The 12,658-nt window shown below is 35.8% G+C and overlaps 1 protein-coding gene across 11 annotated transcripts in view; it reads right to left on the bottom strand.

Annotated features, from left to right (window-relative positions):
• KDM4C (lysine demethylase 4C) overlaps positions 1 to 12,658 on the bottom strand; it is a 517,981-nt gene that overhangs the window by 226,308 nt on the left and 279,015 nt on the right. For 10 of the 11 annotated variants that reach the window (XM_037798517.1, XM_037798518.1, XM_037798531.1 and 7 more), the window contains one exon: positions 96 to 289. In XM_037798517.1, the coding sequence (XP_037654445.1) occupies positions 96 to 289 (194 nt within the window). Of the gene's footprint in view, positions 1 to 95; positions 290 to 2,044; positions 2,195 to 12,658 lie in introns of those variants that run through there. The other variant, XM_037798525.1, reaches the window with a different exon arrangement.

Genomic DNA, 12,658 nt, shown 5'->3' with positions numbered 1-12,658 from the left:
AATAAAAAGCCTTTGAAAACGGCATTTTCAATGGCATATACTACTTAAATAAGAATAACATAATAGGCAGGTTGGGGTAGGGGAAGGATCATTACCTCCTAGATGCTTTTCTTACTTTCCTCCTTCTCTGCAGCCATTCTTTTACTTCAGGGGTGGATTCCGGAGTAGGCTTCGTGTGATCAATGGTGTATATATCCTTTCCTTGCTTCCAAAGCTGATATCTGTCTGGCTGGAATTTCTTCACAAAGATATCCATTGAAATTTTCACCATGTCTTTCCTGCAGGTGCACTGAAACACAATGGGGTTAGAGTGCTTTAAAGCATTTCGCTAGCTACATAAAATCACTGTCAGCCCTTGAATGTACCAGACATAAATATTTAGTCACTATATAATTGAGGATATTGTTTTATATTTTCAAACATTCAGTGAACAATAAAGCTAACTTCTACTGGATGGAGGTGGCAACCTATATGTTCACATTTATAAGTGAGAAAATAAGACGTAAAAATGCTCTGTAGATCTCATAGGTACCATACATCAAGTAAAGGGCACACATTTGAAATTACACCTGCAATAAAAAGAGACTCTCCTAACAAGAAAGTACCAAGAACTGAAATCTGGAAAGCAGGTAAAGCAGATTGGCAAGGAACAAAAGTAGCCAATAAATATGTGATTAGATTATTTTGACCAATCTTTATTCCATGATATATTTTAATCACATAAATGTTTATTAACAAACATACTCTGAGGAGGCAACCAAAAATTAATCGAGGAGCAAATGAACAGTCTCATCACCAATACCAGCATATCCACTAGGAACAGGATATGTTTACACAAGAAGTTTGAATTAAAGATTTATTTTGAATTCAATAGGTCTTTGAGTCTCATGAATACATAGCTATCAGTCACATATTATATATAACAATTTCCCATAAAGAATTTAAAACGGGCTAAATTAGGTCTAGATCAACACTATGCATCAGGGCAAACAACATTAAAAGAGCAGTGTGGAAGGAGTCAAATATTTCACTGATGTACCTTCACAATCTCTAACACACCTGGTGTCAAACTGGCTGACTAAACGACAGCAATGAGGCAGCATGTCACTTAGTATCTTAGAAACATAATTATCATCTCCATGCAAATTAATTCCATAGTCTTAATCTCCGGCCTCGAACTTGCCTCCACAGAGTTCTAATCATGACACAGGCATTATGATTTGAAAGTTTAAGCAACTCGACGTGCCTAAAACCAACTTCATCTTCAACTGCAGACACATTCTGTCACTATCGATACAATTCTACCACTCTCTTATGTTCACACTTGACAATTCCCTCCTCTCTGAGAAATCCAGTCTGTCATCATCCACAGTTAATTCTTCCTCTAAAATGTCTCCTGCATCAGTGCTTCTACCAGCATCCTTCCAGGCTCACTAACAGACCCTGAATTCTAGCATAACAAGGCTAACAGATTTCCCTGCTTACAGTCACTCCAAGCATCAATCATTCTTTATAGCTGTTGGATTGATGTCCTGTAAATATTTTGCAATCTTTCATTTCTGAGTTCAATTAAGTTTAATCACCCTGCTCCACCTTTCGAATGATGTCTGAACTTCTGAGCCTGCCATTCAAAGGCTTCAAGATTAGACTCCACTAGTGAAATTTCAGGTTTCTCTCCAACCCAAAAAGCCTAGCCACTGGATCCCACCATAGCAAGTGCCTCCCCCCCTCAGCACATTTACTCCCACCACAATGTCTTCCTGCTCACCATTCCATTCTATTCAAGAATATTCATCCTTAACACTGAATACACACTTACTAATTTTTCATTTTTTCCTCTTGTTCCTCTGAACCTAATACCATTTGTAAATACCACTGCTCTCTATTATCAGTTATGTATAGGATGAGTTCTAGATTATCTGGTTATAATTATCTTGACTAAGGAACATGGAACATGAGGATCATGGCAAATTTAAAGACATTTTGGTTTAAAATTCAATTAATAGTTTGGACTCATAAGCAGATTTCTTACAACATTACTCACTTTTGTTTCATGAATAAAATTAAAGGAGTAGACCAATGATGCTCCCTTTTAATGAGCCAGCTTAGTGTGAGTACCTCCTTTTGGTTACTGCATCCTTAGGGGAGATAGACCAGTAAAGTGCAAAACCATACTTCTGAGGAAAATGTCTGAGTTAGGGAAAACTAAAAGTGAGGAAGCCACCCATGGTCAAACAGGAGTCATAAGCATCATGTCCAGCATAACCATATCCAAGAGGAGGTCCAAGCATTAAGAAGTTCCTACCATGGGGACCAAGATGGGCAATTAGGGATATTACATGATTGATGACAATACTCACTTCTCAGTCCATTTGCAAACATATTCCTGCATTAAAAGCCTGAGAATTGTGAAATCAATGCAACAGACAACTATGGATAATTTCACTTGATCTTCTCCTCAATCCAAGGAAAATAGAAATCACTTACCCTGGTCAATTATCATTTTCACTTTAGAAACTCAACATTTCTTTGGCATAGGAGAACTCTGTCTTACATACATTAATTTCTCCTTCCCCTCTCCCAAAAGTCTTGAATTCTTTAATAATACCACAAGATCTCCCAAGATTGACTGCTGGACTGAATAGAAGTACAAAAGGTATATTTTATCTTCAATTATAAATATTTAGAAATTAAAAGTCATAAAGTAACTAGCACAACACAAAGGCCAAGGTCAGAGGTCCAAAATAGCAAACATCAGCAGTACAGACAAAATCTACTCTTGTTAGTACTGACAAATGTAATACCCACTTAATTCCTATAAAGATAAAATAAAATCGTTGAAGAGAATTCATTACATAATTTTATTAGTAGACAAGAGAGACATTAACAGTCTCAAACTGCATGTTTGTAAAAAGAACAGTAACCAATAACAGGTAATTTTCAAGTAAACTATTTTTATATGAAGTCAAAATATTAATTAGAATGGCTATTCTTTTAAGAATATGTATACTAGTTTAAAATGCTAAGTCAAAATTTAAAGAAAATTGTCAGTAGTCCTTTTGCAATGAATTCCCCCATATTTCTCTACCTTAAGACATATCACAAAGAATCATAGTTATATGTTTGCTGGATATCTCAGAAAGTCAATTTCTGTAACATTTATTCTGAAAATCAGCAATGTTATTTAAAAATGAAAATGCTTTTAAAAATCAGCAACTTTATTCAATGGCTGAGAGATTTCAAATGAAGTCGAGAGGTGGACATTCTTATTCACTATACAGATATCTATATAGGTTTTAGTGAATTGGATTATCTAGAAGAAAATACCTGAAATGATCAAACTCCAATCCAGTGGCCTTGACTCTTAAAGATGATTGGATAACTATGCAGCTTACAAGGGGTGACAGTGTGATGGTGAAAACCTTGTGGATCACACTCCCTTTACCTAATGTGAGGATGGATGAGTAGAAAAATGGGGACACGGACTAAATGAAGATTGAGGTGGGATGGGGCAGATGATTTGGGTGTTCTTTTTTACTTTTGTTTTTTATTCTTATTTTTATTCTTTCTGGTGTAAAGAAAATGTTCAAAAATGGATTGGGGTGATGAAGGCACAACTATATGATGGTACTGTGAACAGTTAATTGTACGCCATGGATGATTGTATGGTATGTTAATATACCTCAATAAAACTGAATAAAAAAAATCAGCAACTTAAAGGCAGAAAATACTAAGTCCTATGAATTGTGTAGTTAGAAATTTCAAATAACCACAATATATGCTTAATAAAATGAGAAGTTTCTACTTAGCAAAACAGATAAACTGATCTATCATCTTAACATAGTTTCTTTGTGACACACAGGATAGCTAATTATGAAAAGAAATGCTTTCAAGTGTAAATGCCTGGGCAAAAATCTTTGAAAGCATGCAAAAAATATGTGAGGATATTCTACTTTTCAGTCTATTTATAAAAATTAAATGAAGGAAAATCTTAAAATTAGATTTATTAACTGAGGATTAGGTCAACTATAAACTGCATTCAAGTTAAATTTTTCTAAACAACATACCCCACTAACAATTACTATCTAATCAATGATATAAGAGGTAGATTACAATTACTATCTAATCAATGATATAAGAGGTAGGATTGTTGAGATTAAGTTGAGATTATTTGCATTAAAAAAAAGTATTGGTAAGGACTGAGGCTCAGAACCCAGTGAAAGGCAGACTGCAGCTAAGGCAGCCCTCGGACCTCCCACAAGTGTCGGTTTTAAAAATATGGGACCTGTGGCCCCAATATATCTTTGACACTTCTCCCTTGAAAAGGTGGAGCCTAATTCCCCTCCCCTTGAGTGTGGGCTAAACTCCATGACTCATTTCTAAGTCCTAACTCACTTCCACTAAGAATGAAGTAGAAGTGATGGTATCTGACTTTGAAGACTAGGTCACAAAAATGTACTGTGGCTTCACTTTTGGCCTCCTGGCCCAGTCTCTTTGGAATCCTGTGCCCTGAAGGAAGCCAGCTGCCATGTTCTGAGGAAACTAAAGCAGCCCTGTGGAGAGGCCATCATGGTGAAGAATGGAGGCCTCTAACCAACAGCCATCTCATGAGAATCAGCCATCTTGGAAGCAAATCCTCCAGCCCTAATGAAACCCCAGCTGACCTAATAAAAGACTCTGAGCCATAACCACTGAGCTGAGCTGCTCCAGGAATACTGAGTCTCGGAAACCATGATATAATGCAGCATTAAGCCAAAAAAAAAAAAAAAAAAAAAAAAAACCAAAAAAAAAAAAACAGTTCTATTTTGGGATTAGTGCACTCTGGAAGATGAGGAAATCAAAGTATTTTATCAATTTGTGAGGAACCACAAGACCCATGATGCAGTCCAGTATAGTGATTAAAAGTCTGGATTCACAAACCAGTTTCAATACTTACTATATGTGCAACCTACAGCAAGTTATTGAATATTTCTCAGTTTCTTCATCTGAAAACTGAGAGTAATATGGTAACTATTTCATAGGGCTTACATAAGAATTAAAATTTTTGTAAAATACTTAATATAAACTATTTAGAACACTATAAATACTATATAACTGCTTGTTATTAATAAAAAATAGGGTAAGTCTAATCTAAATAGCCTTATACTGGTCTGACCACAATAGGGGTCCCTAATGTTATTAGAGTTTGTCTTACTGAGAATGGTTAATCAATTGAGCAAATAAAATTCAGGCTACCATGTTGAATAAATGTGTCTTGAAAGTCAAGGAGAAGGGCACAGTAGCTTAGAAGAATCAAACAGGAGGAGCAATCAATCCTAGGCTTTGTGAGACTGAGAGACAATATAACAGGATGCAGCCACTGTCACTGGGTGGGACAGGTGCAGTACACATCCAGCTACTGTTTGCAAGGTTTGTTGGACCTACACTCAGCTCCTTGGTTTCCCATAAACTACTAAAAAATGGGGCCTAGTAGAATTAACGTTTTTTTTTAAAAGGGGAAATGCCCATGATACAAATGAACCCTCCCCAGGTGCCAAAGGTAAAACAGAGTAAGGTAGAATAAGATGGCAGCAGGGCTACAAGTCATGTGACTTCTTTCTTTTTCCACTGTATCCAAAAAATAGACTTGTTTTCATTATGAAAAGTTGGTGTTAGCTCTATATATACAGTTTCAGGGGACTTGAGTTAATGTACATTGGAATATCAAGCCTGAGGAATAACTTTTAGTACATAAAAGGGGGGGGAGGAGTAGTAGTTCTCGTTTATAAACAAAATTCCAATGAACTTCAACCACACTAAACCATAGCTATTTTCAAATAAATAATTGAAAAATAAAGTTGTTTTAAAACACTATGTTTTTCAACAAAATTTAGCTCCCCCAAAAAAGTATTGTTCTTGAAGGTTATCAATTATTTTCAAGTCACAAAATTGCTCCATTAGATCAGAAGTAGAATATGAAACAAGCATCCATTTTCTATCCAATCCACAGAAAAAAACTGTCTGGCATCTGCCAAATTATAACCCTTGAAACCTTGTATAAAATGTAAAAATGCCAAATATTCAGTGGAATCAGCATTCATTGGCTTTGAGTCCAATACTTTATGATACAAGTTGCCTTGCAAAGACAAGTATTTCATGAATAAAGAACAAAAGGAAGAGAGCTTTTATCCATTTCTTCTGCTATGGCAATCAGAATAGAAAAGAATGTGTTATTAACATAAACACAATTTTTCATTATTTCTGCATTAGGTAGTTAACAAAAACACAGCTAAAGATTAGGCACAGCAACCTCTAATTTAACAAAGACTGTGAATAATGGTGAACTAATTAGGATCAAATAAAAACTGGGTCTGACAATTTCGTTCTAAAACATCAAACTATACTTTCATAAGACATCTACATAACTTAATATTTGACAAGTTCAGATATTACTATGAAAAAAATGCTTCAACAACTATATGGGTAGACCATTAAGAGAAATTTTAACTACAAAATATAGTTACTATTAAATTGACAAATCCATGATGATTCTTTGTTGACCATCATTTTTGACCCACTGATTCACAAACCACTGTTTATTCTCCTAGGTTTGCATCTTTTCATTTCATCCTATTCTTTAATGTCTTCTTATCAGTTTCCACTTAGTCATATGCAAATCCTAACCACTCTTCTGATCCATTCTCTGCACAAGCTGGTAATTTCTTAACATTAAAACACACTATGTTACTATTCATTGTTCAGTGAGTTGTTATATTGTGCATTGGAAAGAAAAGCTCAGGAACAATAGAGAGTCTCAGTAAATGACTGCTTTATTATTTACACAGCACAAGGGTCCAAAAGAGCAGGGAAAGAGATTCCATTTGGCCAGTACCCCAGGGAAGTCAACTGCTGGGGTCAGGGTTGGGGGATAGCAGCCACACACACCTGCTTTGCGTTGGACATGAGGATCCTGTGCTACTTGAGTGCTGGGTTTTTATATAACCAAGGGGTGAAGCTTCCTTTGTGCAGTTACTGCCCTGACAAACTACTGGGGCTGCATGTTTTTGGTTTGGGGTTCAAGGTACAGTCTGGCCATTCCATTTTCGGATAGCTTGTTTTTCACAGTTAAGATGTAACATCTCCCCAAGGTTGCAAAATGGAAACATATCAAAATATCTGCATGCAAAACAAGCAAGAGAGGAAAAGGAGGCCAGAGCTGGGAGATGGCTGCTAAGCTTGTCCATGACTTCCCCAACTTTCACCCACTATTACTCCTGAATCTTCATCCTTATGTTATACTCATAATAAACACTCACTGACAAAATGCTATACATAATCCACTCAATATAAATGGGGTAGGTTTCCACAGCATCATACCAAATTCAAATGAAAGAAAGGCCCAGCTCTTCAGGAAATTGCCACACTGTTAACAGACATCAAATCTGTAGACTTCCAAGAATCCCAGGACTTTCTCTGCTACATTTGAGCATAATTATTTCTCATCCTGAATAGAAATTAAGGCACAAAATTTCACAAAATGCACTTAAATATAGGTTAGGATTTCTCACCAATATTCTGATGGACAGAGCTGCCACTCAATTTTTATGGAACTTAATGAGTTAAATTAATTAACAAAAACACAGCTTAACTTAAAGGATTACTGAAAAATGTTAAAATAATTTTAGAAAAAGGGAGCTTGTTGAAGGTTACAGCCAGTATAAACTCGTAGAGTATTATTCTACTATTTGTAGAAATATCTAACCTGATAAGATACTACAAAAATTATTGAAGGAACTTTTGTTCTTTAAGGTTCACCAGATGACTAATAAAGAATAAAATATTTTATGTAATGATTAACCATGATAATGCAAATTGATCTATTTATATTGAAATTCCTCTAAACAAACTAAAAAATGAGGACAACACTGTATTTCCATAGCCCATTTCATTACCAATCACAAACTTAAACAGAATCTTATCCTCTTTAGAGTACTCCAAACAGACCAGTATTTCTTAGTTTGCTAAAAAATAAGTGCACATTAGAAAAATAAGAATTCAGAATCAGTATAATGAATGCAGATGAATCGAAAAAAACATGATACTGAGGTAAGTGAGAAGTCAGATGTGCTATCTAGGTAGGCAAGGGACTGCTGGCTGTAGGAAATACAGTGCAGTGACAGAATCATGAGGCAACTATTTCCTAGGGGAAAGCAGACATATAGAACTGAGTAAACAAAGGAATTCCAAGGACCACACATGCGTGCCCAAGATAAGACACATACACAGAATGATCAGGGAGACCCCTATGCTTTGTCCTCAAGCTATTCCCTAAACTGACCGTATGGATAAGTTTCAAAGAACACTCACACAGGACTATCTGCAAAGACTGGGTAAAGTGGTTTCTCTTTTTCCTTTTTTTTTGGTTAGGTCCTGGCAACCAAGGAAAGCTCTGTCATAACACTGCCAGATACAAGCTTAAGGAACAGGCACTGTAAAGTCTACACTGCGGTGATACATTAAAATATCAGAATGTCCAGGTTTCAACAAAAGGTTACAAAACACACAAAGAAACCAGAAGTGATGGTCCAGGTGAGATTAAAGCATTAGAAACCATCAATGAGGAGAACCAGACCTGGGTCATACCAGACAAATTTTTCAAAAATGGTCCCAAATATGTTCAAAGAGTTAAAGGATAACATGGACAAAGAAATAAAGGAAATAAGGAAAATAACAGATGAACACAGAAAATATCAATAGAGAGATGGAAATTATGAAAAGGAACCAAATAGAGCTAAAGACCAGAGTAACAAATTAAAAATTCCCTGGAAGGGCAAAACAACAGATTGGAGTTGGCAAAAGAATCAGTTAACTTGATTATAAGACCACTGAAATCATCCAGTCTGTGGAAAAGAAAAATGAAAGAAAGAGGAAAAGTGAACACAGACTTCAGAACCTGCGGGATACCATCAATTGTACCAATATATGCAGTGTAGGAGTCCCAGAAGGAGAAGAAAGAGAAAAGGGGGCAGAAAGAATATTCTAAGAAATAATGACTGAACACTTCTCAAATTTAACGAAAGAAATTAATATACACATCCAAGATGCTCAACAAACTCCAAACAGACCAACATTGTGGCATACTATAATCAAACTGTTGAGCACCAACGATAAAGAGAGAATTCTGAAAGCTGCAAGAGAGAAGGAACATGTCACATACAAGGGAGCTGCAATAAGATTAAGTACCAATTTCATATCAGAAACTGTGAAGGCAAGAAGGCAGTGGGAAAAGATATTTAAAGTGATGAAAGCAAAAACTGCCAACCAAAAATTCTCTATCTAGCAAAACTGTCTTTCAAAAAGGGAGAGGGATTAAGACATTCTTAGACAAACAAAAGCTGAAGGACTTTGTCACCACTAGATCAGCCCTATAAGAAATGGTAAAGGGAGTTCTGCAGATCAAAACGAAAGGACACTAAACAACTGAATGAAAACACATGGACATATAAAAATCTCCAGTAAAGATAATGACATGAGTAAATAAAAATACAAGAACTACTGTATTTTTTATTTGTAACGCCACTTTTTACTTCACAGGATCTAAAAGGCAAATGTATAAAATGTAATGATAAATCAGTGGTTTTGAACTCAAAATGTTTAAACATGTAATCTGTAACAAGAACTACATAAAAGTGGGGGACAGAAAGGTATAGGAACATAGTTTATGTATACTACTGAAGTTAAGTTGGTAGCAAAGCAAACAAGATTACTATAGACTTAGGCATTAAATTTAAACCCCTAGGTAACTACAAAGAATGTATCAGAGAACCTGCAAGCTCACAGAGACAGGTTTCCAGAGGTCAGGGTGAGGGGGAATGGGGAATTAATGCCTAATGGTTGTAGGGTTTCTGTTTAGGAACATGCAAAGTTTTAGTAACAAGTTGGTAAGGGTACTGCAACATAGTGAATATGACTAATCTCATTGAATGGTATGCTTGGGAATGGTTGAGATGGGAAAATTTATGTTTTACATACGCTACCACAATTAACAAAAATAAATAAGAAAGAAAGAAAGAGCAACTAAAGAGACAATGACAATTAAATGCAATACATGTTGCTGGATGGGATTTAGCAAGGGAGAAGAAAAAGCACAAAGGAGCATTAGTGGGACATATGATAAAATAGAAATACGGACTGTAAGCTTTATATCAATATTAAATTGCCTGAAATGACAATTGCACTTAAGGTGATTACGTAAGTGGGTATCGCTGTTCTTAGGAAATGTACGTGGCAATATTAAGTGTTCGAGGAGCATGATATATACAACTTACACTCAAATGTTCAGAAAATGAATTGATAAATAGACAGACTGATAAATGGACTGACAGATAGAATGATACAGCAAATGTGGCAAAACGTTAAAATCGGTGGACATGAGTTCTCTGGATGGTGTTATATTATTTTTGTAACTGAACCGTAAGTTCAAAAGTACTACTTCAAAATAAAAAGTTAAAAAAAAAAATTCCCCTAAAAGCCACAAAGACATTTCACATAGTCTTAGTAAAAAGTATGATACCAAAACCAAATTTCTTATTCTAATCCTAATAAATTATTATGATTTCAAATACTTATACCATATCTGAACTTCCCCCAACCATTTTTAAACCATGAAAGTATGTACTGTGTCTTCAAAGCAGATCCTACATGTCTAGAGGATAGAGGTTCTTGGAAATATTTATTAAATAAATAAGCTTTTTTTAAAAACATATGAAAGAAGAAAGGCTCAGAAGAATTTACATAGCTTGCCCAAGGTCACAAAAGCTAATAAGCAAACAGTTACTACCAGATTCAAACCTAGAACAACTCCCATACTCTCTTACCCACTCTACTATGGAAATTCCAAAACAAAACCTATTCCATACATTTAAAATGGTTTTAATTTAAATGTGGGTCATATTTTCCCATCTCACTCTTCACATGACCCCTAATCAAATTGAAATTGTAGCTGAAAACAGTTTAGTTCACATACTGCAATGTTCTGGGGCACATTACTTTTGCTTTTTATGCCCAATACCATGCCATGTTGATAGTTATCCAGTCTCACTAACCATTCCCCAAAATAAGTATCCTCCCCCTCCTCCTACTTCTAACAGGTTCAAGCAATTTCTTCTGAATATTTTTCAGGCTGCATCATGCTAGAATATATCTACCATATATTGTAATCTTTAAGGTAAAGGACTAGAAACTCTACCTTTCTGACCTATGTGGACACTGTTTCAAATAGACAAAGAAAAAACACACAAAATGAAGGGGAATAGATTTAAATAGTTTGTTCCAAAGGTATCCAAAATAGTCTATAGAAATTCTTTTTAGAATCTTTGGCCTCTTAATCCTAGCTGAATATCTGATAGAAACGCTGTGGACGTTCAGAGTTTACAGATATTAAACAATACACTCTTACTCTGCCATGTAAAACACAGCATGAATTGAACCATTTAGGTTTGAGGGGCAGATAAAGGTACTTTATTCAGAATACATGCACTAATTGTAGCACTTTATATGGAAGATAAATTTGACCAAAACCAGATTAAGGTGGGTGCTCTACATACTCTTAGGACTCTGTTCCTGTTTGCTAATGCTATTGGTATGCAAAACACTAGAAATAGATTGGCTTTTATAAAGGGGGGTTATTTGGTTACAAATTTACAGTCCTAAGTCCACAAAAGTGTCCAAACTAATGCATCAACAAGAGGATACCTTCACTGAAGAATGGCTGATGACATCCAGAACACCTCTGTCAGCTGGGAAGGTACATGGCTGCCGTCTGCTGGGCCTTTGCTCCTAAACTCTGGGCTTCATCTCTTAGCTTAGCATCTCCAAACGTCCTTTTGTCCACAACTCCAAGCATTTCTAAGTACCAGCAAGTGTCTCTCCAAAAGTCTCTCTCAGCTGCTCTGAGTTCCTTCTGTCTGTGAGCTTTCTTATAGGACTCCAAAGATTTAATTAAGATCCACCCTGAATGGGCAAGGTCCATATCTCCATGGAAATAATTTAATTAAACGTTTCCACCCTAATCAACAGACTAATCAGTCTGCCGCCACAAGACCGCATTAAAGAACACAGCATTTTCTAGGGACATAATATATCCAAACCGGCACAAAATCTAAATGTCTAATGAATATAAATATTTGTTCACAAAAGTCTGTAAGATCCTCTATGCAAGAAGGAATAAATGACCTGGAAATATACAACATATAATCCCTCTCCTAAATGTTTTTATTACAACGCCAAGATATACTGACTTCCACTTTTTAGTGTCTTTCAGATATTTATTTCAGATGATCACAATCACATCAGAAATTCATCCTGTATCCAGAATGAACCTTGGGAAGTAAATGATCCACTGCAATTGCCATAATTCATGGATGAAAAACCGAGATGCAGAAAGGCTAAATGACTTCCTGAATGTCACAAGCATAATGAATGAAAAAATGTTCACGTGATGAAAGATTCAGTATCCTATCTACCAGCCTCTGTGGGATTTTCAATTTCCCATTTCCTAAGCAACCACTAAGTAGTTAGGATCATGCTGAGTAATGCAAGGGGATGAATGCAAATGAGGCATCTTCCAGGTTCCACAGAATGCTGGCCATGTTAAACATGATGCTGGAGTCATTTACTA

The sequence above is a fragment of the Choloepus didactylus genome, chromosome 10 (assembly GCF_015220235.1).
Source record: "Choloepus didactylus isolate mChoDid1 chromosome 10, mChoDid1.pri, whole genome shotgun sequence".
In the NCBI taxonomy this organism is placed as follows: domain Eukaryota; kingdom Metazoa; phylum Chordata; class Mammalia; order Pilosa; family Megalonychidae; genus Choloepus; species Choloepus didactylus.
The sequence above is the reverse complement of the archived record's forward strand: the minus strand, read 5'-3'. Positions and strand labels throughout refer to the sequence as shown.